Here is a 27,817-nt window from a genome sequence, read left to right as displayed (position 1 = left end):
TCAACATGTAACCAATTAGTATCTTGTCAATATAGTCAGCCAATGAATCGAAAAACAAACAAAAAACATAAAAAACCCCACTCACCTACAATTTCTCAGAATACCTGTTTCCCTACAACTTTCCAAACCCTGTTGTCACTCTTTAACTAATGTTAATTAAGTTATATTCTCCCTAATCACTAGGTTGGTTGTCAAATGTTTATTAATCATCTATATTTTTCTATGAATGCATATTCATGTTCTTTGCCCATTTTTATTTGGTCATTTGGTCTTTTTCCCCTGAATAATTTATATATATTCGATCATATTTTAAAAGTTGTTTTTTGGCCATATGGTGCAAATATTTTTTTCAAACTTCTAAACTTTGTATGGTATCTTTTTCAGGCAGAAGTTTAAAAGTCTTATATAATTAAATATTTTAATTTTATTTTTAAGATTAGGGGTTTTATGTCTTCCTTTTGTGTCTTCCCCACTTAGTACTAGTATTATAAAAGTATAATAATAAAATACCAATATTTCATTAATTACACGTTTATGTGTATTTTAAACATTTAGCTCTTTGCTCCTCTGGAATTTGCTTTTAACCTTTGTGAAGCAGGAATCTGACTATATTTCCCCTTCAAAATATAATTGTCCCAAGACCATATCCTGATGACCCTTTTAATCCTCTGATGTGGAATGCCACTTTTAGCATATGTTAAACTGCCATACATTGTTGGATCTTTTTTAGCTTTATTTGATCCATTTACCTATACTCACAGAATTAGTACACTTAAAAAATAATTGGAGCTTTAAATGTCATCTCTTGAACTTTCTAGTTTATGGATTATTTTTAGTATCTGCCAAGGTACATCCTCTTATCATTGTTTCAAAGATCCTGTGGCTTTTATTGAGCACTTTCTCTTTAAGATGAAGTTTAAAATCAGCTTGTTAAGATCCATAAAAATTCCCATTCATATTTTGTATTGTGATCATATTGAGTGTGGACAGCACTGAGCTCCCACTCAGGAACATGATGTGTCTTCCCATTCATTCCTCTCTGTTTTATACCCTTCTGTCAAGTTTTATGTTTTTATTTATAGAAGTCTTATACATTCCTTAATAGGTTGATTCCTATGTATTTTATAGTTTTTGTTCCTATTTTGAATGTCATCCTTAGTCCATTACATTTTCCAAACAACTTGCTAAATTCTCACTTATTCTAGAGCTGACCAACAAGATATGCAGAAGCCATATTAGGTGGAAGTTTCTGAGGGAGCTCTTGGAAAGGAAGGAACTGACTCAACAGGAAGCTGTCCTTTCTCTTTCCCCCTTTTGCCTGTCAGACATGATATCACAGCTGGAGAGCCTACAGCCATTTTGTGACTAAGAAGCTATGAAGAATATGGAGCCCACATGCTCAGAATAGCAAAATATATACACGGAAGAGGCCTGGTTCCCTGATGACTTTATACTAGGACTAGCTGGCCCTTCTCTAGATATCTTTTACAAGAGACAATACACCCAAAGTTAAGTCAATATTGTAAGTGTCTTTTACCAGCTGCAAAATGTAGTTCCTAACTGATAGGCCACCTCATCTAAAATAGTTAAAACTCGTACCCAATTGCAATTCATGCCTACACATATTTCATGAATTGGGGTACACAAGACATTCTAGAAATTAAATTCAAGAACTTCAGAAAATACTACCCAGCACAACTGGAAAATGCTATCTGGAAGTCTGTTCACTATATTCTAGTATAACGTCTTATTTTCCATGTTCTTCCTTTCTCCAGCTTTCTCTGAGCATTTCCTCAAACAATCTGTTCTTTGTAAAGTCAGTTTCTCAAGTCTTCATTCAGAAAGCATCCACAATTACTTCCCCCCCACTTCTTTGACTACTAAAAGCATACTAAATCTGGCCCTGGCCAGTGTAGTTCAGTTGGTTGAGGCATTGTCCTGTACACCAAAAGGTGGCCAGCATCCAAGCAAGTATACTGGCGGTGAAACTTCACATTTTCAGACATACAAGATCATAGTCTTGCTTTGCATTTTGAGTTTTCTTAAGGCAGGGACCATCTGTATTACATCAATAACAATTACTTCTGTAGATGTGTAAACTCAAGAGAACCATGGGCATTGGTAACTGGCCAATAAACATCCTCTGAAGAGATAACCTGCCTCGGTGAGGCTTTACTTATGTAGAACATCACTATCGTGAACCACCTTCTCACCATCTAGCTCACAACTGCGATTCTTCATTTTCTGAATATCCATGAAATTTAACATAGCCCACAGCTTCACCTGCAATTATTCTCTATTCATTCAATAAATAATTACTGCAAGCAGTGTTGCATAACAGCTAACAACAGCAGTTCATATTTAGTGAGTGCTGACTGTATGCCAGACACTGATCTAAGCACTAGGGCATGCACTGTGGGAAATGGCAAAAAAAAGCAGTCCCATCCCAGCCCTGGCCAGTGTGGCTCAGTTGGTTGAGAACTGTCCCAGCACAGAAGGGTCACCAGCTTGCTTCCTGGTTAGGCATATGCCGAGGTTGTGGATTTGGTCCTCAGATGGGGTGCATGCGGGAGGCAACCAATTGATGTTTCTCTCTCACATCAATGTTTCCCCCCTACCCTCTCTCCCTCTCCTTTCCTTTCTCTCTTAAAAACAAAACAAAACAAAAAACACCATATTTTTTTTAAAGTCCCATCCCTGCCTGAGCTGGTTTGGCTTGGTGGATAAAGTGTTGGCCTGCGGACTGAAGGGTTCCAGGTTCGATTCTGGTCAAGGGCACATGCCTGGGTTGCCGGCAAATCCCCAGTAGGGGGTGTGCAGGAGGCAGCCAATCAATGATTCCCTCGCATCATTGATGTTTGTATCTCTCTCTCCCTCTCCCTTCCTCTCTGAAATAAATAAAAATATATTAAAAAATAAAATTTTAAAAGTCCCATCCCTTTGATAATTCCCAGGGGGTAACAAAGATGGTCCTTGCTTATGAGTCCTTTAACAAGGAAGAAATCCAACCTGTACATGGAATAGAGAAGCCCCCGCACAAGAACCCCTTAATCAGGTTGTTTTGCTAGATAGGGCACAGCTCCAATGGCTTCTCAATAAAGGTTGTACGGAAGGTCAAACTTTGAGAGCTTGCATGTGTGAAATGTCTGTATCCTTCCCTCACATCTGCCTGAGAATTTGGTTAGATCCAGAATTCTGGGTGGGAATCCATTTTCCTTCAGAAGGCACTGCTTTTTCCATTATCTTCTAGTTTCCAACCCTACAGTTCCTGACCCTATCTATCTATGTGATTTGTACATATTCTTTTGTCTTTATAGTGCTCAAAGTTTTCATGATGATGTGCCTTGGCATGGCTATTTTTAAATTAATTGTGCTGAATTCTTGGAGAGTCCTTTGAATTTGGAAACTTATGTCCTTCGGTTTTGAGAAATTTTATTTCATTTTGCATGATTTCTTCATGCCATCAAACAATAACCACCCACTATTCCTCCTTGTTACAGACATCTACAAACCTCTGGGTCATTCTGTCCCCTACATTTCCTGAAGATTTTAGATTCTGGATCATGGTCTCTTTTGCTATTACTACTCCCTCCTTACTTCATGATATTCTCAATATGCATAGATGCTCCTTCCACTACCTTTATCTGTTCCTTTACTCCTGTCTTCTAATGATGTCCTCTACCCCACCTCAGCTACTCCCTCCCACAGTGCCCACATTGAAGCAGCTCAATACAGCTAAAGGAAAAGCATATAACCAAACTAACTGGGTATCACCTTAAATTATGACAACAAACACCAAATGGGTATGTTTTTCGTGCTGCCTGGCAATCCTAATAAGGCAGTATTTCCTTATTCAACTGATTTTTCTCCACTCTACTAGATGAATGCTATACCTTCTTTCTCCTTAAACATTCAACACCTTCCCCTTTTCATTTTTAGCTGACAGACTTCCTTCTTATTTAGCTAAAAACATAGAAACAATCAGAAGAGAACTTCCACTTTCTTCCACTACCAAGCTACCACTGCACCAGCATTTGTGTCCATATAATTGCCACAGATGAACTGTCCATGCACTACTTTAGCCTGAGGTCAACATATCCATGTATGTCCTAGATCTCATTTTCTCTCACCTATTCAAGGACCTCACTTCTGAAATTGTCCCTTCTCTCTCTTTAATCATCAGTTTGCCTCTCTGTACTCCATCATTCCCATCAACTTACAAGCATGCTAGAATTAAAATGTTTGCCCACCTAAAAACAGAAAGGACTCTAACACTCATGCCCGCCCAGCTATAGCCCTATTACTCTGCTTTCCCTTATAACAATCCTTGAAACAAAATCACTATGACTATCTATATTGACTGTCATCAATTTCTCTCCTATTTTCTCTTGAACTCACTGAATGAAAACGGTTCTTGTCCAAGTCACCATTGACCTCCACATTTCCAAATCTAACAGTCTATTCTTAGTCCTCGTCAGTATTTATCACTTGGCTTTCCACTGTCCCGGAATCTTTTCCTATCTCGGAGGCAGAAAACCATTTTCCCTCACAAGTTGGAAGATGTTGCTACACTTGCCTTTTCTACATGGGATAGCCCAGAGCTTGGATATTGGTCCTCTTCTCTATCTACATTTACTGTCTGCATCTCTATCTAGTCTCAGAGCTTTTTTTTTTTTTTTTTTTGGTATTTATTATTTTTTTTACAGAGAGGAAGTGAAAGAGAAACATCGATTTGTTCCACTTATTTATGCATTCATTGATTGCTTCTTGTATGTTCCCTGAACAGAGATTGAACCAGCAGCCTTGATGTATTGGGATGACACTCTAACCACCTGAGCTACCTGGCCAGGGCCTAGTCTCACAGCTTTAAAATAAAAATTTGGGAGTCATCAGCATATGGGTGGTATCTCCAGTCCCAATCTCTCTCTCTTAAATGCCAGACTTGTATATCCAACTGCCTACTCAATATCACCACTTGGATATCTATTAGGAAACTCAAAATGAACAAGGCCAAAATTGAACTCTATTTTCTCCACAAACCTGCTCTTATTCCAGTGTTCCCAAATTAATAAATGGCAACTCATTCTTCCAACATCGAGCCCCAAATCAACGGTGCCCTCTTACACTATTGTTCCTTTGGCCCTATTTCTTCCTCAGTACTCATTTATCTTCACCCTGTATTACAATTTTTGTTGTTTTGTCTCTTTCCACTTACAAAGGAGATCTTTAAGGGTAGGGGCCTGCCTTATTTGCTTGAATCCAGAACACCTAGCACAGTGTATGTTGGATTATTTGTATAAAGAGGCAGTGAAATGAAATGAATCCTGAACAGGATCAGATCCCTCCGCAGAAAAAGATTTTGAAGCAGGAAAGCATATTTTATACTGGTTCCTTAGTACGAGTCAAGCTAGGTACTTAGTAACAACTCCAAAAGCTTCTTCCTCACTCTACATTTCAAACATCAGTCACCTGAAAGTTTGCTCTGGGTCCCAGACTGGTGGAGTAGCCACCACCTGAAGCACCAACAGTCACCAGTAAAGAGAGTGGTAAATTACACACCAGAAGGTATAGCATCATTCCTGTGCACATTTCATTGACCTAAAGCCATGGTCAGCAAACTGCTGCTCTCGAGCCACATGTGGCTCTTTGAACCCTTGAGTGTGGCTCTTCCTAAGCCTTAGGAGTACCCTAATTAAGTTAATAACAATGTGCCTACCTATATAGTTTAAGTTTAAAAAATTTGGCTCTCAAAAGAAATTTCAATTGTTGTACTGTTGATATTTGGCTCTGTTGACTTACGAGTTTGCCGACCACTGACCTAGAGGAACTCACAAGGCCATACCCAAACCCAACTTCAAGGAGGCAAGCAAGTACGTTACCACATGTCCAGGAGGCAGAAACCAAAAATATCTGATGGACAGCACCATATCCTTTAAAAAAAAAAAAGCTTCTAGTTCTAAGCAACAAGATTTTAACACCTGATTTGTATTCCTTATCTGCAAAAATAAACACCGCCACTAAACCACACACTTGCAAAATGCTATCTATGGGTCTTTAGGAATGTAACTTCACCAGTTAGGCCTGCCCCTTTCATCACTCAGGAGTCAGAGTTAAGCAAAGAAGATAAGTATAGGTGACAGGAAAGTGCTGAGCCCAAATGTGCTAGAAATGTTCAATGTCAAAAGTCAGGGAAAGGCTTGAATGGGTAAGAAAACCATGTTCAGTTATGCAGAGGTGAAGAAAGGAGGGGAACCTTCACCCAACTTCTTTTATCAAAGGTATAAAACAGCCAGGTCTTGGGGTTCCTTGCACTACCCCTTGTCCGGAGACCAACGAGCTTCACTCACACTACTCAGTGGAAGATTCAGAGTTTGACTAGTAAAGTTAACCAACATTTATCTTTTTAGCATAAAAACACTACTTTAAAAATAACTGCACACTGCCATGTTTTTAGAAACAGGGAAGGCAGCATTATTTTAGAGATGGATTTCACAGGGAAGCCCCCCCCCCCCCCCCCCCCCGCGAACGTCTCAAAAACTCAAGATTCCTACACTTAAGATGATGGCATGAACCCCAACTCTACAGAGAGCCTGGCTTTAACAGATGGCTGTTCCAAGTTCTAAAGTGCCATTTCGTTCTATGTAAAATTCAAATACTTTCTAACAGTGAAACTGTCTGCCAGAAACGTTTAGGACCTTAGGGTGGATTGGAGATGGTTATCATAAGCAGCTAAACACTTGGAACTGTCAAGTCCACAAGGAATTCCATTGAAGGGCAGAGGAGAAGTTCAAACAATCTCACCTGCCAAATTAAAAGCAAACAAGGACTTGCAAATGCAACCATGGGAATCTAGCCTCACCTCCCCATTTATTCATTCAACAAACACGCATTAGTTGCAGGGAAGGAATGCCAGGAAGGAAGAGAGGAACATGGTTCTAAGATTTAGTTCTTGCTCTCCATTAATTTGGTTTATTTTTTTTTTTAAAAAAGCACAAAAGCAACAGATCAGTGAGCAAACAGTTAAAAATACGATGCCGTAATCACCATCACAAGGATATAGAAAAAGCAGTTCCAACGTCTACGTTCAAAATCTCCTTTCAAGGGAACAATACCATATTTGCTTTGCTAAGTGGCTAAAATAGAGAAAAAGCAAACCAAAAAAAACCCAAAAAACCCTCTTCTGGTTTAATGGCAGTTTTGCAGTGCGCCAAAGCCCCTTTCTTTCTCTCACCCTCCCTCCCTCCGTCTCAATGGTCTCTGCCACAACCCCTCCATCATTCCAACCTTCGCATTCCGCAGGCGGTCCCAGGCCAGCTCCATCACAAACAATGCCCAGACTATCAAGGTCACAAGGAGCCCAAAGGCACAAGGAGCAGAAGTCGAAAACCGATTTTCCTTTCTCCAAAGGGTGCGGGCCCCTCCCCGATATCACCCTCCCCAAAGCGAGGCACCCCGGAGTTGTGTCTCTAGGCTCAGGGGCCTGGGGCCCACCGCTTTCGGGGTTCCCGAGCCTCTTTTTCCTATCCATCCAGTTCGTGTTCCCTCCTGCGCCCCTAATGACCTCCAACGCCCCCCAACCTGAGCTCCCCATTGTGGAGCGAGGGAGGGTCGCGAAGAGGCTGGGGCCGGGGGAGGCGAGGACATGCGCAATAGGGAAGATGCTGTCAGTGTCTGTGTGCCGGTAGCGGGTGGGGAGGGGGGTCCTCTTTATTTAGGGAAGCCTCTGTCAAGGGGACAAGGTCTAGGGGAGACTTCCGATTTGGGGGCATTATACATAAGCCGTTTCTAGGGAAACGCCTGTGGGGTTTCTAATCAGGGGCGTTATTGTGTGTGTGTGGGGGGGGGGGGGGGGGGCTCGTCTCTCTAGCGGTTTCTGAGGGCAATAATCTATGGGGCAGGCAAGTGGCCCATCCGTAGAGAAGGCACCATGGAGATTGTCTACAGAAAACCCTGCTGGGGGAAACGTTCTATGGGGTGGGATGTCCCGCTGGGGTCCTTCACAAGGAGCCGTTGTGGGAGGCTCTACACAGGACACGGGTCCCGGGGAAACGTTCCTCTGAGAGCCGTTTAGGGAAAAAGCATCCGCGTGGAAGCCATGCCCGGCCACACCCCGAGCTTTGAGGCGTCGTCGGACCCCAACAACCCGCAATCCCCTGCCGGGCCGCCCTCTCAGCCTCGGTCCCGCGTACCTGACGGAGGGCGACCCGCGGCCGGAGCCGCCGGCAGACCACGCGCGGGGCAACCCCAGCCGGTGCGGGGGGTACACGTCCATGGCGGCAGGCGGCGGCAGCGGAGGAGAACCTGGCCGCTGCGAGGGTCGTGCAGGCCCGCGGGGCGGCTCCAGGGCCTCTGCAGCCGGGCGGGGCGGCGGGGCGTGCCGGGTGGGCGGGGGGCGCGGCGCGCGGGGGCACGTCGGGGGCGGGGGCGGAGTCGGACGTTGGCTGGGAGCGGCGTTGGGGGCGTGGCCACTGGCTGGGCGCGGGGCGGGGCGGGCGCCCGGGCGCAGTGCCGCGCCCTCCTGAACTGGCGAGCGGTCCCTGCGGGGCGCTGGGGTCGCCCGTACTCTGGGCGAGGGTCGCCACGCTGCCGCTCTGCCCTGTCTTCAGGCCCCGCACTACGGAGTGGGACTCTGCGGCGCCTGCAGCCACGCACACGGGCGCGCCCGGGGGTGGAGCCTCGCCCCTCCCCGCCCCGCCCCGTTGAGCGGGCTTCGGCTTCCCTCAAAGCTTTCCTCCGCTGCAGCGGGATCCCGGGGCAGCGCCGGGCCGCTGGGCACCTCCTGAACGGCCTGCTCGCTCCCCGCTGCCGACCAATTGCACACCCTCCCTTCGAACACCTAGCCGACCTCAGGTTGGTAGTGGGCCCAGCTCTGCGCTGGGTATGGGCGTGAGAGGCTCATAAGGTCACAAAGGATCCCGACCTTTTGCAGATCTTGGCTTGACGCGTTCCCGACTGCAGAGCCATAATCAAGAAACCTAATCCCACCGAGTCTCGGTCTTTTTGTGTGTAAAGCAGGGGAAATACCTCGTTGACAGTGTTGCCAGGAGTATATGCAGGACGTAGTTAATGATTTTGTCATGTGTTGACTTTGTCAGGATACCTTAAATATCCTATATTAATATTTTTGCAATCAATTACAAAAAATATTAGAGCTGTTTTCCCACCAACGTAATTGGCGCTTAAATCACTTAAATGGAATACCAGCTGAAAATCCTACCTCCGCAAGTAAAAGATCTGGACAATCCCTATGGTGTCTCCAGCAGGTTTAACTGAAGGAGGACCAAAAGAAGGGACTAGAAATTAAAAGTACTTATTTTTCATATTCAAGGAAGGAAGAGACTTTTGGCTCAAGTTCAAGATATTTAGAGAAAACTTCACATCAGTATACAGACACTGAGAATCAGCCAATCACCGACAGCCTCACTACAGTGGCTCTGCTTCTGAAAGTCAGCGGGTCAACAGCTTCGCCCGGTAACTCAGCTTCTGAAAGTTAGTACATCAATCGCGGGCCCCAGGCTTCTGAAAGTGAGCCAATCATTGGCAGCTCCACGCTTCCGGGCACCAGCCAATCAGCAAGTGCCTCACTCCAGGGACCAGGCTTCTGAAAGTTAGCCGGTCCTCACGGTGACCTGACAACAGTGACCACACTAACAGAGCCTCCAGTCGGCCCATCGCTGGACTCTCCCGATTCTGAACCTGCCAATTCCTGAACTCTAGGCTTCCCCAAACCCTTAAGATCAGTTCTGGTTTTGTTTAGGGAGATGGTGCCTTACAAGTACAGCTTTCTTTTGCTGACCGACGAGAAATTAATCTTTTTTTTCTTTCTTTTAATTATACTGAGTTCAGTATTCCCCCACCTTGTCAAGTCCTAGGTTCGAAACCCTTCCAAGATTCAATTCTCGCCGTTATGAGTTTGGACTTGTGACAAGTGCAGTGTCAAAGCCAAGAGATTTTTAAAAGACGCCTTTTTCAATTCTTGTGACAGCTGCTATTACTTTTTTTTTTTCAACTCTATGGATATGTTTTTAGAACGTTTTCATCACCCTTTTATAGTAGTCATTCTACCATTTCTTCCCAACCATCCCAGCCTTGGGGAATCACTAGTCTTTCTCTCTACATATGGCTTTGTCTATTCTAAACATTTCATATAACAGAATCATGCAATATGTAGTCCTTTGTGACTGACTTTTTTTCATGTGGCATAATTTTTGCAAGTTTCATTTATGTTGTAGCATATACCAGAATTTCTTTTTTTCACCCCAGAATTTCATTTTTTAAGGTTGAATAATATTCCATTGCATGGATATCTCTTTTTTGTTTGTTTAAAGTATTACATATATCTCCTTTTTCCCAATTGACACCCCCCCACTCACACCCCCAGGACAAGCCCCCACCTCCCCAGTGTCTGTGTCCATTGGTTATGCTAATATGCATGCATACAAGTCTCTGAGGTTGGACTGTCTGTTCAGTGTTTCTTTGTCTCTGGATCTATTTTTTTTTTAATGTTTTATTGATTTTTTACAGAGAGGAAGGGAGAGGGATAGAGAGTTAGAAACATCGATGAGAGAGAAACATCGATCAGCTGCCTCCTGCACACCCCTTATTGGGGATGTGCCCGCAATCAAGGTACATGCCCTTGACTGGAATCGAACCTCGGACCCTTCAGTCTGCAGGCCAACGCTCTATCCACTGAGCCAAACCAGTCAGAGCTCTTTTCCCATTTAATTGCCTTAGCAACCTTGTTGAAAATTGTTACCTCTTTTTTGTTTGAATCCCAAAATGCCAAAATGCAAGTGTGAATTTCATGATGAATTTTCTGAACAGTGGACATTTATTAAAAGAGAAAAAACCCCTTTGAAACTCTTTGTGCAGTGTGCAAGTGTTCATTCAATATTGAAAATGATAGAAAGTCAGATAAAAACCAGCATATATTAACAGCTAGGAATAAAATGTGTGATTTCTTGAACTTGTATCAAAGTAAGCAATAAAACAATTTTGATTAAGGGAAATTTAGCCTAGCCAGTTTTGCTCTGTGGTTAGAGTGCTGGCCACTCTAGACCAGTGAAGGGTCTTGGGTTTTCTTCTGGTCAAGGGCACTTACCTCGGTTGCAGGCTTCTTGGCCCCTGTACAATGATGTTTCTCTCTCTCTGTCTCTCCCCCTCCCTTCCACTCTCTAAAAATCAATGGGGCCTGGCCGGTGTGGCTCAGTGGACCTATGAACCAGGAGGTCTCGGTTCAATTCCTGATCAGGGTACATACCTGGGTTGCGTGCTTGATCCCCAGTGTGCAGTGTGTAGGAGGCAGCCAATTGATGATTCTCTCTCATAATTGATGTTTCCATCTCTCTCTCCCCCTCTCCTTTCCTCTTGAAATCAATAAAAAAATATTTTTAAAAAATCAATGGGAAAAATATCCTCAGGTGAGAAATTTAGATGAGAAGATAAAATAATCATAGCAGAGGCTGCCCACACTGTATATTGTCATTCTTTCAGCTCAGATAACACTTTATTTTGTCCTTTTCTAATCCTTACCTGAGGATATGTTTTTCATTAATTTGAGAGAGAGAGAGAGAGAGAAAGAGAGAGATAAATCGCCGACTACAGGATTAAACCCACAGCCTGGGTATGTGCCCTGACCGGGAATGGAACCCAAGACCCTTTGGTGCACAGGACGATACTCACCACTGAGTGACCGGCCAGGCTTCAGATGACTCTTTCAATGTACTGCTACGAGAAGTATTTTCTAATTCCAAATTTGCAAGCAAAATTCCAAATGCCACGACAAAATTACTGCAATAATTTAAAATGTAATAACTCCATTTCCTGTTGCAGTCATTATCAAAGCTCAAAATGGCTCATCTTTGTATGGTATCATCATGGATGCAAGTAATTACAATGCAGAAAAATGTTCGCTTTGCTTTGCAATACTCTTGTGAAAAAGCTCCCTTATAAGGCTATATTGAATAAAATCCCTTCCAGATGAGACTTCAGAAACAAGAGTAAATTTTTGCAGACTTTCTTTTTATTTATTGGTTGATTTTAGATAGAGAGAGAAACATCAATTTGTTGTTCCACTTATTTATGCATTCATTGGCTGATTCTTGTATGTGTCCTGACTGGGGATCAAATCCATAGCCTTGGTGTTTTAGGATGGCGCTCTAACCATCTGAGCTACATGACCAGCACCAGTAACTTTCTTATTGAGTTAGGAATTGGGGAAAATTGTACTGCTTTTAGTGGAAATAATACAAATGTTAGTAGATATTTACATAAGGTGCAGACTTGTTTATTCAAAGTTGCAGTAAAACATGAATGATTCTTTGAAAGCTATTGGCTGTATTCTGTATAATGCTGCTCAAAGAGCATCTAATGTCCTTCCTACTGACTTTGATATAATTGTCATGAAATTGTTCTCTTACACCAGCACTTATACTGTTCAAACCCAAGTGATTTTGTTGCCATCCATTATCCTTCATTTCTCTTGCCTTCAAAAACCTAGCCAGTTTAGCTGCCCTAGCCAGTTAGTGCCCTAGCTAGTTTGGCTCAGTGGATAGAGCGTCAGCCTGCAGACCAAAGGGTCCCGAGTTCGATTTTGGTCAATGGCACATACCTACCTCTTTTCTCTTGGGCCCTGGTTGGGGCTCGTGCAGGAGGCAACCAATCAACATGTTTCTCTCACATGGGTATTTCTCTATCTTTCTCTTTCTCTTCCACTCTCTCTAAAAATCAATGGAAAAATATCCTTGGGTGAGGATTAAAAACAAATAAAAAAACCCACCTGTTAGTTCTCTTTAACAAATGGAGTTGAGAGAACACTCAGTGTATTTGAAGCACTGAAATCATACTTTACTTCTAAAGAAAAGGCCTCCAAAATTCTTATTGACTCTTAAAATACATTAAAGGAAACTGATTTCTTTCTTGTTTTGTAGTTTACAATTATCTCTTTAAAATAGGGTTATGCAAACTGGAAGAAGAGAAAACAGGGTTATTGAAGCAACTCCATTGCTGCACCTGTTGAATGCATTGAAGGAATGATTGATGAAAAATTTATTCCTTTAAGTATTAAGGCAATTCTTAATAAGGCCATTGCTTATGAGCATGAAAAAGTATTCTGACTTGAAGTGGATGATTATTACAGCAATTGTCTTGACTAACTTTTAAAGTGGATTTCATCTCATGAAGAATTTAGATTCTTCTTTTTAATCTTTTTTTAAAAAATTGATTTCAGAGAGGAAAGGAGAGGGAGAAAGAGAAAGAAACATCAATGATGAGAGAAAATCACCAATTGGCTGCCTCCTGCATGCCCACACTGGGAATGGAGCCCGCAACCTGGGCATGTGCCCTGACTGAGAATCAAACTGTAACCTCCTGGTTCATAAGTCAACACTGAACCACTGAACCATGCTGGTCTGGCTTGATTCTTCTTTTGTTAATTGATTTTTTTTTGAGAGAGAGAGAAATATATTGATTTGTTGTTCCACCCATTCATGCATTCATTGGTGACTCTTGTATGTGCCCTGATTAGGAATCAAACCTGCAACCCTGGCACCTTTTACATGGATATTACTAAAGACTCTTCCAGCATAGGAACGAGTGGAATTATCATGTATAGTATTGAAGTAGGAAGGAATAAATATTGATAACAGTGTTCGTTTTTGGTCAGTGGATCACATTTTAAAAAGTTATTGACTAAGAGATCAATATAATACTGAAAAGCAGAAAAACAAAGCATACCATGAAAGATGGTATTTGCTTCAACAAACCAAATTTTAAGAGCTATTTTCAGGGTTGTTAACTTTATCCTAGTACATGTTAGGTATACTGGCTCATAAAACCAACATTTAGCATGTTTCTCATTAATGAATGTTCAATAGACAAAAGAACTAAATAAGTTAGATGTGACCAGTGTAGAAGCCATGATACAAAAAAATGAACATAGATTGTATCTTCAAGGAATTTTATTAGCAAACTAGAAGCCCGTTGCACGAAGATTCGTGCACTAGGCCTTCCTTCCCCTGGCTGCCGGCACTGGTTTTCCTTCAGCACCCAGGACCCAGGCCTTTGGTCCGACCTGGCTTCTCTGCTGCGGCCACAGCGAGGCTTGGCTTCTTCAGTCTTCAGTCTTCAGTCTTCGCTCCGTGCCTGCATATGCAAATTAACCACCATCTTTGTTGGGTTAATTTGCATAGTTGCTCTGATTGGCTGGTGGGTGTAGTGGAGTGACACTAATTTGCATGTTTCTCTTTTATTAGTGTAGATTCCATAAAACAAGGGACTACTAAGGAGAACAAAATGGTCAGAAAGATATAATTAAAGGAGGAAGTATATAATTTTGATACTGATAACATTTCCTGTAACAAATGCTTTTTTAGTATATATTCCATATTATTTTTCTTCTACATCTATGTATATTTGCATAAGCAATTAGATATAATTCAAATTTAACTGGTCCCCTTGTTTTTTGTTGCTAAATCTGGCAACCTATTCATGGGTGATCTGAGATACTACATGTAGCCCACCTAATGAGGGTCTTTTAAAAGTTTCCACCTGTAATCTTTCTTTATGGAACTATAATTTTCTTGCAATAAAATGGGTAACAAAATGAACAATTCAATGAATTTTGACAAATGTACTGGTATACAGTTATAGGATCATTGTCCTCAATCAGGATACAGAACATTTCCATGACCATAAAAAATTCCTTGAGGTCCCTTTGCAGTCAAATCCCCCACTCTGGCCCCAGACAACCACTGATTTGATTTTAATGGCCATAGATTAGTTTTGTCTGCTCATGAAATTTATATAAATGGAATCAGCATAATGACTTTGAGATTCATTCCTCTTGTTACATGTAATTTATTCCTCTTTACTGATGAATAGTATCCCATAGTTTGAACTTTTATTTATTTATACAATTTTTTTCCATTTATTTAAGAGGTAAATGTAACTGGGTATGGTGTTTTGGGGTGTGGAAACAGGGAGAGGTAGGAAGACCTGGACCAGCTAAGAGACTTTACCTGAGATAATGATTTCCCTTTCCTCAATGCTCAAATTATGATCTTGAAGATACAAAATAACAAAAGTTTATCAGATTCAATTTTTATTTTTTTGCCCAGGCTATTTCATAATTGCCTATGGTGGTCTGGAAGGCTTCTCAGAAGAATGATGTTTGTGCAAGGGATCCAGAAGATGAGTGATCATTAAAAGCTATAATTTGAAAACACTGTGTTCTCAGCACCTTTCATGTAAACCTTTGTGGTAGCTGAGGTCCGGGATGGGCCCCAATGATCCTTACCTCCTGTATTCATGCCTTTGTATAGTCTCCTCCCACATTGAATAAAGTCTGGCCAGTGACCAACAGAGTATGGCAGAAGCTGCAGTGTGTGACTTCTTAATATTGGTCATAAAAGAACATGCAGTATCTTCCTTAGATCACCTGCTCTAGAGAAAGGCAGATGCTATTCTAGGAAGACACTCAAGCAACTCTATTAAGAGACCCACATGATGAGAACTGAGGCCACCTGCCTAAAACCAGCACCAAATTGCCAGTCATGTGACTGTGCCATCATGTCATGGAAGCAGATCTTTCAGTACCAGTCAAATCTTCAGGTGACTATAGCCCCAGCCAACATCTTAACTTCAGCCTCATGGAGAGACCTTATGCTAGAACCAATTAGCTAAGCTGCTCCTAAATTCCGGACCCACAGAAACTACTTAACATAATATATATATTTGTTGTTGTTGTTAGAAGTCACTACTTGGGGGGTAATTTGCTATGCAGCAAGAGATAAAAAATGCAGCCTCCTAATACTTCTATAAGGTAAGAATTAAGTATATTTCTATTATATAAATAAGGAAACTGAATGTCAGAAATGTGAAGTGCCTTGCCCTGACCAGTGTGGCTCAGTGGTTTCATCAGTTCATGCACCAAAGGGTATCCGGTTCGATTCCCAGTCATGGGCACGTACCTGGGCTGCAGGTTCCATCCCCAGTCCCCTGGGTGGGGTGGATGCGGGAGGCAACCAACCAATGTGTCTCTCACACATCGATGTTTCTCTCTGTCTTTGTCTGTCTGTCTCTCTCTCTTTCCCTCCCTACCATCTCTTCCACTCCCTCTAAAAATTAATAGGAAAAATGTTGGGTGAGGATTAACAAAAAGAGAAAGGAAGGAAGGAAGGAAGGAAGGAAGGAAGGAAGGAAGGAAGGAAGGAAGGAGAAGAGGGAAGGAAGGAGAGAGGGACTTGACCAAATAAATATTAGAGCAGGTTTTTTCCCTTGACAAATTAGTTATTTCTTTTTCACAGCCTGTCACCTTGCATTTTCCACTAAGCAAAGCAAATTAGAATTGAGTTTTGATTCTAGCTCTTTCTTCAATGATGATGTTGCTAACAACTCTGCCTTCTAGGAAGAGAATAAGGGAAGGGCATTAGAGGCAGAGAAAACAACAAATGCAAAGTGAGGGTTTAATGTAATCCGGCTGCTTCTGAAGGAACAGATGGGCAGTGGGTCAATTTGGCTAGAGATTAAACTTCCTGGGGAAGGAGTGGCAGGGTGAGGCGGGAGAGGAGCTGGTAGCTGATGTGGAGAAACCTATAGGCCATGCCAACAATTTTGGATTTTTCTACAGTAAAAGACGTTAGGCAGGGAAAAGATATGCTTATATCTGAGTTTTCAAAAGACCCTTTGGTGGCTTAGCAGACATTATTGGTGGCATGCTGGCCCACCTTCCATGTCAGCGGCTAGAAGAGCTGGGGAGTTGACGACTGCTGGAAGCCCTCAATCATGGCTGAAGAGAGTTGTATATATACTCCAGCTTCCCACTCCTCAGCTGGGACAACTCTGAGGCACGTGTTCCAGAGCACTTCTCAGAGTTCTCCAGGAGATATAGCCCACAGTGCTAACTTGCTGGGAATACTCACTTCATCAACTACTTCCCATTTCCTGAATCTCTTCCCCACTCTCCTGCTGGTTTTTCCTGGGATTACCTCCCAAGTAAGGCGGTAGTTGCACTCAAGTTCTCGCCCTGGCTGGTGCAGCTCAGTTGCTTGAAGTGTCATCCTGTACACTGAAAGGCCGTGGGTCGGATCCCTGGTCAGGGCACATGCCTAGGTTGTGAGTTCAATCCCTGGTCCCCATGGATGGGAGGCAACTGATCAGTGTTCTCCCCTACCTCTCTCTCTCTCTCTCTCTCTCTCTCCCCCCCCCCCCCTAAAATCGATTAAAAAAAATTCTTACCTCAAGGTTTACTTCTGAGCAGGGGAAAGGGAGGACTATAAGATGAAACAGATGGAATAAGAGGTAATATACCCCATGTTTATTCAAATGCTCATTAAAGTGTTGATTCTTCCCGAACAGGATATTTCTAATGGAACTTAAAAAACTGATCCCCATGGTCATTAATAGCAAAGTTGGTTGTGGAAAAGAACAGGAGATGAAACTTGCCTTACCAAGTGGGATTTATTATAAAGCTATGTTAGTAATAAGATTTACTATAAAGCTATCATAATGGCACAGGGAGCACAGGGAGAGGAAAACAGATCTAAACATGTATGAGATCTTGTTGTATAATAAACGTGGCATTACAAAACAGTAGGGGAATTTGTGGACTATTCAGTAAGTGGTGCTGAACAATTGATTACCTGTGTGGAAAATAATTAAATCTCTATGTGACACAGCATGCAAAATAAATAGCAGATAATTTAAATGTGAAAAACAGAAAATTGAAGTTATTAGAGCACATCTTTGTAACTCAGGGAAAGGGGGGGATTTCTAAATGAGATAGAAAAATCAGAATTCTAAAGACTAACATATTTGACCAAATCAAAACATGTACAACAATGCATAGTATAAAACTCCACACCAGGAAGACAATCCAATTAATAAGTGGACAAAGGACCTGCGTAGAAACCTCTCCAAATAGGACATACAGAAACGGCCAGTAGACATATGAAAAAATGCTTGACGTCACTAATCATCAGAGAGAGGCAAATTAAAACTACAGTGAGGTGTCTCCTCATACCTGCCAGAATGGCTACCGTCAATAAATAAACAAAAAACAAGTGCTGGTGAGGATGTGGAGTAAAGAGAAACCTAGTACACTGTTGGTAGGGTGCAGCTATTGTGGGAAACAGTATGGAGTTTCCTCAAAGAATTAAAAATGGAACTGTCATTTGAACCAGTAATCCCACTTCTGGGATATATCCTAAGAATCCCGAAACACCAACCAGAAAGAATATGCACCCCTATGCTCAGAGCAGCATTATTTACAATAGCTAAGATCTGGAAACAGCCCAAGTGCCATCAGTAGATGAGTGGATAAAAAAGTTGTGGTACATTTACCCAATGGAATACTATATGGCTGTAAAAAAGAAGGAACTCTTACCCTTTGTGATAGCATGGGTGGACCTGGAGACTTATGCTAAGCGAAATAAGCCAGTCAGAGAAAGACAAATGTCACATGATCTCACTTATATGTGGAATCTAATGAACAAAATAAACTGACGAACAAAATAGAATGAAAGGCATGGATACATGGAACAGCCTGACAGATTTCAGAGGGGAGGAGAGGAAGACGGACTGAAAGAGATTAACCGAAGATCATATATGCATAGTCCATGGACACAGACAGCAGTGTGGTGAAGGCTTGGGGTATGGTGGGAGATGGGTGGAGAGGGGCAAAGGAGGGTAAAATGGGGGACATCTGTAGTACTGTCAACAATTAAACAAACAAACAGTGCATAGTATAACGAAGCTAACTTCCCATGCTGTAGGATGGATAAAGCTTGAAGTACTATGCTAAGTGAAAGAAGCCATCACAGAAGACTGTATTGCATGATTCTATTTTTATGAAAGGTCCAGAATAAGCAAACCTATAGAGAAAGAAAGTAGACTAGTTTTGCCAGAGGTTTGGAGGAGGAGGGGGGCGGGGGAGGGGGGCGGGGGAGGGGGGCGATGAAGAGTTACTGCTAATAATTACAGGATTTCTTTTGGAGATGATGAACATGCTCTAAAAATTAAATGGTAGTGATGATTGCACAATTCTGTGACTATAACTAAAGCCCAATAAATTGTGCACTATAAATGGGTGAATCTTATGGTATGTGAATTATTTCTCAACAACCTTTTGCTGCATAGGGCCCACATTCCAACCACTGTACCACATCATCCATGGCCCAACAATTCCACTTTTTTAAAAAATATATGTTTTTATTGACTTTTAGAGAGAGGAAGGGAAAGAGATAGAAACATCGATGAGAGAGGAACATCATAGATCAGCTGCCTCCTGTATGCCCCCAACTGGGGATCAGCCCACAACCTGGGCGTATACCCTGACCAGGAGTTGAACCGTGACCTCCTGGTTCATAGGTTGACGCTCAACCACTGAGCCACACCAGCCAAGTGCAACAATTCCACTTTTAAAGAAACTCAGATAAGGACAGGTGAAGTAAGTCCAAAGATGTTTATGGCACGTTTTTGTGACAATAAAATTTGGGAGGGTGGATTTAATATCCATCAATAGGAGAGCAAATGTGAAATATGAATCAAATGTGGAATATTCATTCAATGTTATATTATACAACAATTAAATGAATAAGATAAATTTTAGAAACACGAAGTTCAGTGAACTAAAAAGAATATTTGCAATATGACAGCTATATTAGTCAAATTTCTCCAAAGAAACCAAACCAGTTATATATATTCAACATCCTTCACAATATAAATGCAAATTAAAATTTAATTTTCACTAAGAATAGCAAAGCTAACCTCTGGCTGGTGTGGCTCAGTTGGTTGGAGCATCCTCCTCCTGTGTACCAAAGGTTGAAGGTTCAATCCAGGTCTGGGCACATCAATATTTCTCCCTCATATCGATGCTTCTCTCTTTCCCTCTCCCTTCCTCCCTCTCTAAAAAGGGCAATAAAAAATAGATTAACAAAATTAAAATAATACTCATTCTTACATTTTCTGGTAATGGGAAAATTGGTATAACTTCTATGGAGGACAATTTGACTACATCTAACAGAATCACAAATATACACATTGGCCTGCCTTTTGACCCAGAAAATATCCCTCCCAGGAATTTATCCTACAGATTTTTTTTCACATATGTGTGAAATTACATATGTTTAATGTCCACCAATTATATATGTCCACCAATATCCATTTTCCTTTCTTCCTTTTAAAAGAACTTGCTTTTGTCAATGGTGACAAGTTCAATAAAATCCTATCATTTTTAAGCAAGGGTAGCCACATGGCACAGTCCTGGCCAATCCTATATAATAAAAGTCTAATATGCAAATAGACCAAAAGATGGAACAACCAGAACAACAGAACAACCAATAGCTATGACGTGTGCTGACCACCAGGGGGCATGTGCAGAACATGGCAGGCGTTGGCCATGGTGGGATGGTGGAGCAGGTGAGCGGGGGCGCCAGATCAAAGTGGGGCACTGGTCGCTGTCATCAGGGTGAGCCTCTGGTGGTTACTGAAAATTCTTTGCTCCCACGCGCATGGTTATACCTAGTGCTCGCACCCACAGCCAGTGCTGGAGTCACCGCTTGCACCCGCTGCCTGTGCCCAGCGCTGGTCCCAATCACTCAGCGCCATCAGCTGGTGTGAGTGGTGACTGCTGGCCCTGATTGCCCCTGAGGATTTCTCCACCTCCCCCTGCTCCTGAGGGGTGATTGGGGCAGCAGCCATGGCTCACACCCGCTGATGGCACCGGCCCCAACTTGCACCTGCTGCTGGCGCTGGCCCCAATCACTCCGCGCCATCAGTGGGTGCGAGCAGGGCCGGTGCCATCAGCGCGTGGGAGCAGCAGTGGCAGGAGCGGGGCTGCTGGCAGATGGGACTGTGGGCCGTGGCAGGAGGGGCTGGCTGGGGGCACTAAGGATGGGCCAAGACCTGCTCCTGTGCCCACTGCAGCCTCGCGGCCCACAGTTCCTTTCAAGGTGCACGAATCCGTGCATTGGGCCCCTAGTTAAATATAAGCCAAAGACGTTGGTTGGATTTCAAAGAAAATTATTTAAGAACAGCACCCATGAACATGTCTTTTGGCTCCTTGCCCTTTGCCTTTTTTTTTTTTTTCTGGCCTGCAATGCAGAAACAATGTCTGGAGGAGCAGCAACCATTTTGTGAGTATGAGGGTGAACACACACACACACACACACACACACACACACACACAGGCAAAGAGTATACAAAGAGCCTGACTCCCTGAAAGTGGTATTGAGCCACTGTCCCTGTACTGAAATTCCTTCTTCTGATGCTGTTCTAAGAAAAGAAAATATATCCTATTTGATAAAGATTTTTTAAGTTAAATTTTCTTTTACCTTCAGCCAAATGTAATCCTCACTGAATCAAAAGATTTTCATGGTAATACCAATGGCCACATTGTTAATAATACAAATAAAATTGAAACAGTCTAAATGTCCATTAATAGGAGCCAGGCTAAATAAATGATGGTACACGTGCAATAAGATACTATGCAGCCAGAAAGATGAATGAGGAATATCCATAGGTATTGATAAATCAGGATCTTCAAAATACATCATTAAATGAAAAAATAAAGATGGAGAACAATGTGCCTACTGAGCTATCATTAGGGTAAACAAAAAAGGAGGGGTGCAGCTTGGCCAAGGGGAACAGGGCTTCGCAGAAAGGCCTGTTTCTCAAGATTCCAGGGAAACGGGAAGCTTCTGATGGTGTACAACGAGAAGTGAGGATTAGGGAAGCTGCTGCCCCCTTAATCTCTCACCTCCCCCTCTTCTGCCTTGGCAGCTATTTCATCCACAAGTCTCGGGTCCTCTTGTGGAACACTTTCTTGTGTTATGATACTCCAAGGAGTCCAGTGGGCTGAGAGAATTTCAGAGTGAGCTGGATGACTAGGTGGGTGGTTGGAATGAGAAGCCTCGGCTCTGAGGGCAAGTCTGGCCAGACAATATTGACTATGCTACTGTCCTCTGGCAAGCTGTCATGGACCCATTTCTTTGTCCTAGAGAGAGAGGGGCTGAAAGCAGAAACTGATTGGTTGTCACATAAAATCTTAGTGAGATGTTGGAAGTTTAAAGTTGTCTCTTTAAGGCCATCATGTAAGAAAGTGGCCTTGAGGTATATTTCAGCAGTTTCAGCACAGAGTGACCTTGGCATCAGATACACTTCACAAAGATATCTATAATAATAAAAGGGTAATATGCTAATTAGGCCAGACTGACGTCATTCCGGAAGTCCTTCCTGATAAAGTCAGGGCCGAGGGAAGCCAGCCAGGGTCCCAGGTGCTGGAGCTTGGAAGCTGGTGCTTACTCTTGCATGAATTTCATGCTTCGGGCCTCTTGTAAGAAATAAAAGGGCGGATCGCTTCTCAGCCTTTTGGCTATACTAAGATCAAGTATAGTATCCGTTCTTATCAGTTTAATATCTGATACAAATACCAAAAAGGAAAAAAAAAAAGAAATATAAGGGCAGAGACAAAGCTCTTTCTTTTCATACAATAGAGGCCTGACTGGTGACCTTTGCAGAGGGAGAATGGGGGATTCTAAGAGGACCACACAAAAGTGCTCCCCGGTCACTTCCAGAATACAAAGGAGTCTGTGGTAGAGGGGAACTGAAAGTTTTAAAGTATTGATCATATCCATTAAATAAGCCCTTGTATTTAAAATAACTATGACATCATAATGCACAAGGCCTTGATTTCCTAAAAAAAATCTCTGTTCAGAATTTTGGTAGAAATATTAGGTAATAGAGTGTTCATCTCAATGAGTCACATCAGTCAGCTGATCACATTAGTAATTATGCTAAATGTAATCCCTTGGTCAAAATGATGACTACAGCTCTAGCCAGGTTGGCTCAGTGGATAGAGCTTCAGGATGCAGACTTGCCTGGGTTCTTGTTCCGGCATCAAGAAGGGTTCGGGAAATCTGGAGAAGGCTGTGTGTAGATTAATAAAGAGTCCAGAGATGAAGCATAATTTTGAAAGGCATTTGGGGGTCAGAGGAGCCTAGTTTAAAGGAAACTAAGATAAGTTTTCCTCGTCTCAGGACCCCATGCTTTTTTTTAACACAAATTGTCCTGAGGCGAGGCAAAGATATACACTTCAAAGGGTCAGGGTTTCCTATACAGAAGCATTGTCAGAATGGGGGAAATTAGCCTGCGGCTGTTCAGGTGTTTGGCCAGTAGGAGGCAATAACATGTAGATTATGATGCCCTGAGCTGTCTGGCAGCCAAGCAATTGTTCCTTTTCAGGTTTGGGGAAATGCCCTCAGCCATTCCCAACAGGTGACTACATGTGTGACTCAGCCCTTGTTGAGTCCCCAAGTTCTATCAACCTTTTGATGAAACTCTTCAAATTATGACATGCTGGAATTGGCTTCTGGCACAGACTGAAGGGTCCGGGGTTCGATTACAGTCAAGGCTCCTCCCTGGGGCAAGTGCAGGAGGCAACCAATCGATGTGTTCCTCTCACATCAATATTTCTCTCTGTCTTTTCCTCTCTTCCACTCTCTCTAAAAATCAATGGAAAAATATCCTCAGGTGAGGATTAAAAATAAAAAAGATGACTATCAGCCTGGCTGTTGTGGCTCAGTGGTTGGGCATCAACCATGAACCAGGAGGTCACGGTTCAATTCTCGGTCAGGGCACATACCTGGGTGTGGGCTCGATCCCCAGTAGGAGGCACGCAGAAGGCAGCCAATCCATGACTCTCATCTGATGTTTCTATTTCTCGCTGCTTCTCTTTTCCTCTCTCTGAAATCAATTTAAAAAAAAAGAAAAAAAAAAGATGGTGACTACTAGAGCTCGCCAGGGTAAAGGTATCTTCCCTTTTCATAATTACTAAATATTCTTAGGGTGATACTTCCAGACCTTTTGAATATCTTTTTCCAACCCCTTTCTTTGCAATGGTTTTATCTTCCATTGATGAGTCCTGTCTGAATCAACTGTTACTAGAATGTTTGTAAAATGATTATGTTTTTCCATTTGTATCATCCTTTTACATTGACTAGGTGGCATTTTTCTATGAAAAACTGTCTTTTCTATTTCCCTGAAATGTTTTGTGTTAATGCCACTACAGATGGATAAATTCCTTTTTATTCAGTATATTATAGTGCATCCTTGCATTATTCATTTGAGGCCAGCATGGCCCCAGATTTGACGTGGAGCCCTCTTTGAAATATAAATTCCCTAACCTTCTCCATCTTCTGGGGGTGAAGTCTGGGGTTCTACATTTATAACTGGCTACTTACTGCTACTTATGCCCATTAAAGTTTGAAAAGCAGAGGTAAAGCCCTTCCAAAGGACCACTGAGGGGGTATCTACCTTATGGGGATAGAGGACTAGTAAGAAGTAGAGAGGCTGGAAGACAAGATACCTACTAATTCTTGCCACGATACAGTAATGTTTATTTGAATAATGGGAACCATTTATCTCCATTCCCAAAGGTGAGATTGATATTTGGAATCAAACATTGATATAATCAGGAAAAGGCCTGGATCAAGATGGTGAAAAGTGCCATTCCTGCTGAAAACTCCCAATGAAATCCAGAAAAGACATGAAACAGAGAAACTAATAGGTCTACAACAGCATCAGGGAACTGCCAAACTAACAAGACCAGCTGGTGTTGCTCAGTGGTTAAGCATCGACCCATGAACCAGGAGTTCACAGTTCAATTCCCAGTCTGGCACGTGACAGGGATGCAGGCTCAATCCCCCAATAGGGGGTGTGCAGGAGGCAGTCAATCAATGATTCTCTCTCATCATTGATGTTTCTCTCTCTCCCTCTCCCTTCCTCTCTGAAATCAATAAAAATATATTTAAAAACCAACCAAACAAAAAGCTAACACACATTTTAAGAAAGTCCTGGAAGATAGAGAGTAGAAAGAAAAGCATGGTTAAAAGAAAGAAGGTAATTGAGCTCGTGAATTAATGCTGGATTCCTCCCCAAACTTTGCTAAAATACAGTAAATTAGAAAAAAAGTACAAAACCCACAAGGAAAAAATAACAGGCATTGAGGCAAGACTGAGCTAATGATGTCAATAATATGTTACATGTTACCTGGCATAGGGAAGAAAGAGAAGTGATTCCACACACACTTGGAAAAAAGACCAAATTATGGTTGATTGATTCCTGATATCTCAAGAAAACACCTCAAACACCTGTTTGAATGAAAATAGAAGCTGTGTCCCGGGGAATGTAATTCCATTGCCATGGTGTATCTAATTGAGTCACAGCTATTGAAGGCACAGTTTTATGGTCCTATATAGTTATAGTTCAACTTAGAAACCAATAGGTTCTAAGGTTTTATAGCCTGGTTAAACATAAGGATTTTTATTACCATTCTTGAATCTTACCTAGCAAATGTCTTTGGAACTCCTTTCATTAGCTCTGTTTTGGACACACACACACACACACACACACACACACACACACCTGTTTTTCAAGCACTGGCAAAACAGCTTTTTTTTTTTTTATAGTAAAGGTGGAAATTTATTGAAGAACAAGTACAGATAACCACGTGGGAGGGGGAAAGAGTCCCACCGAGTCCCTTTTTCCACGGTTTATAAAGAAAACAGCTTTTTTTGTGTGTGTCTACCTGCTGGTTCCTTCCTTGACAAGTTAAATCAAATTTTGATAACTTCTCACAGTCTTTTTGTTTCAGAATTTTGCTCTGAAGTTGCTTGCAGTTTTCTAAGTAGATGGGGGTGAGTCAATAAGAGAAAAACCAATTTGTGCTTTAGCACCTCAGAAAGGCTCAGAGATTGGAAATACCACACATCTCTGATGTCAGCGTGAGAGTTGGTGCTGGAAATGGAGGACATAGTTGAAAATCTTGGCCCTCCTCTACAGAAAACTTCAGTTTGTCATCTGGAAAAATCGGACCCAAAATTCTCAGCTTAGGGATCTGGCATAGCTCAGGGTGAGGTGGACACTGGGCAAATGCATGAAGTTTGCATTCTGAATGGAGACCCTGGCATCATCCCGTACTCTGAGCCAAGCAGATATTCCACTATCCACTCTCTTCCACTCACACATACAATCCCTCCCACCTGGCCTCTGGTAAAAGGAGCCTTCACTTGAGAAATTGACCAGCCCAGAGGAAAATAACGACAGAAATTGGCATTTGGAGGGGTGCCCCAATGAAACTTCCAAGTACCTGCCCATCCTGTTACCCTGAGGCCCCAATCAATACACTCCACCTACAAACATAAGCTCCAGGTCATATACATAGCAACAGAGGGCCATAAGTCACCTAATGTGGAAAGCTGCTAATAAGAAAATCAGAGACCTAAACAAACAGGAAAGAAGGAACTCGAAACAACAACAACGACAAGGAGCAGAAACAAACTTGTAAAAATCTACTATCAATAATATTCCCTGAGAGATTTGAGAAAATTTTACATCCATGAAACAAGATTTTAAATCATTGTCATTTGTTGCCTTTTCTCTGGGCTAGTCAATTTCTCAATTGGTTTTTGTTGTAACAATTTAAAATCACTGAATAAATTAAAAAATGGACAGAATCAGATTAATGGGAATATGATCAAAGAGAACCACAGCCCAAAACATGCCTGTTAGAAGAAATTTAGGACCAAGTAAAAAGCAGTGCTTCCCAGTAAAGTTAACTGTTATTTGAGGAACATGAATCATTGCAGGAATAGAAGACTAGATCAACGGAGCAATGTATAGTCAAGAAAGAGAACCACATAAATGTAGAATTTAATTTGTAATGAATATGGCATTTCCAGCTGGTGGGGAAAAGATCGATTATTCAATGTATGTTTTTAAGACAATAGGTTTTTCATATGGAAAAGAAATTGTTAGATTTCTAGTTCGTGCCATAAATAAAAATACATTCTAGATTAAATGTAGCTCTAAAATGAAAACACAAGTTTTAAAGTCAAAAATTTGAGAGGATTAAAAAAACATGTGATATAAGTAAATATATACAAATACAAATATAATTTGGGGAGAGAAAGGTTTTCATAAACTAAATATAAAAGACAGAGATGAGTATGGTAGCTATTAAATGCTTACCACGTTTTCCCTTCTTCCATCCTTCCGTAACAAAACTCTTTCAATCTGTGTGGAGCACATTTTGAGTAATTTGAAATGATTGATACAGCCACTAGACATAGGAGTGGGTAGATAATGCTTATCTGTTAGAGTGCTCATAATAGCCATCAGGCTCTGCTTGGATTCCTATGCCCAATCATCAGGAGAGTCTTCTTCCTTTGGAGCTATACAATATAAGAATATGGGCTGTTTTTAAAAAGATGAAGAGAGCTTCAATGGAAAAGAAGTCCAGAGAACTGATAGATTGAGAGAGAAATGGTCCCAATGACAGTTGGAGTTGATTCTAGTTGAGCCTTAAAACCAAATATCTCTAGAACTCCGATATATTGTCTTTTATTTTATTTTATTTTTATTTTTTATTGTCTTTTAATTTAAACTAGATTGTATTGTGTTTCCATCAATTTCAACCAAAAGGACCATGTCTAATAATCCAAAAATGATAAAGGTGAAACTTGTTTATTTAGACCCCATAAAATCACAGCCTTTTCAGCACTGAGAAATAGCATAAACAAAGGAAAAGATACGTGGTAGAATAAATTATTTATAGCAAACAATGGACAAAAAAGGTCAATTTCAGAATATGTAAAGATTGTCTTGAAGAAAAAAAAAAGATTGCCTTCAACTCAATAAGGAAAAATTAAAATGATTCAGGAAAAATGAAAAGAGGGCATTGTGTGAGTCAGAACGCTTTCCTTTGAAAGTGATAAAGCTTAATTTTTACTTCTTTAAGCAAAAAAGGGAATTTGTTGGTTCA

The 27,817-nt window shown here is 41.7% G+C and overlaps 1 protein-coding gene, 1 long non-coding RNA gene and 1 pseudogene across 4 annotated transcripts in view; 2 read left to right on the top strand and 1 right to left on the bottom strand.

The window, feature by feature from the left end:
* DNAAF9 (dynein axonemal assembly factor 9) overlaps positions 1 to 8,321 on the bottom strand; it is a 130,205-nt gene extending 121,884 nt beyond the window's left edge. For all 3 annotated transcript variants that reach the window (XR_011472115.1, XM_070419993.1, XM_070419994.1), the window contains exon 1: positions 8,190 to 8,321. Coding sequence is in view for 2 of the 3 variants with exons in the window: in XM_070419993.1 (XP_070276094.1) it covers positions 8,190 to 8,272 (83 nt within the window). In the remaining variant the exon portion in view is untranslated. The remainder of the gene's footprint in view (positions 1 to 8,189) is intronic.
* A 457-nt stretch (positions 8,322 to 8,778) lies between these two features.
* On the top strand, positions 8,779 to 10,865 carry LOC139014494 (uncharacterized). Its single transcript, XR_011472235.1, has 2 exons — positions 8,779 to 8,850; positions 9,329 to 10,865. It is a non-coding gene; the product is annotated as an uncharacterized lncRNA (long non-coding RNA).
* An 11,484-nt stretch (positions 10,866 to 22,349) lies between these two features.
* LOC139014817 (U2 spliceosomal RNA) lies at positions 22,350 to 22,474 on the top strand (annotated as a pseudogene).
* The last annotated feature ends 5,343 nt before the right edge of the window (positions 22,475 to 27,817 follow it).

Source organism: Myotis yumanensis, unplaced genomic scaffold, assembly GCF_028538775.1.
Source record: "Myotis yumanensis isolate MYYU_CA2020_CCGP unplaced genomic scaffold, mMyoYum1.0.hap1 SCAF_7, whole genome shotgun sequence".
NCBI classification, from domain to species: Eukaryota; Metazoa; Chordata; class Mammalia; order Chiroptera; family Vespertilionidae; genus Myotis; species Myotis yumanensis.
This window is presented reverse-complemented; position numbering and strand designations above follow the sequence as displayed.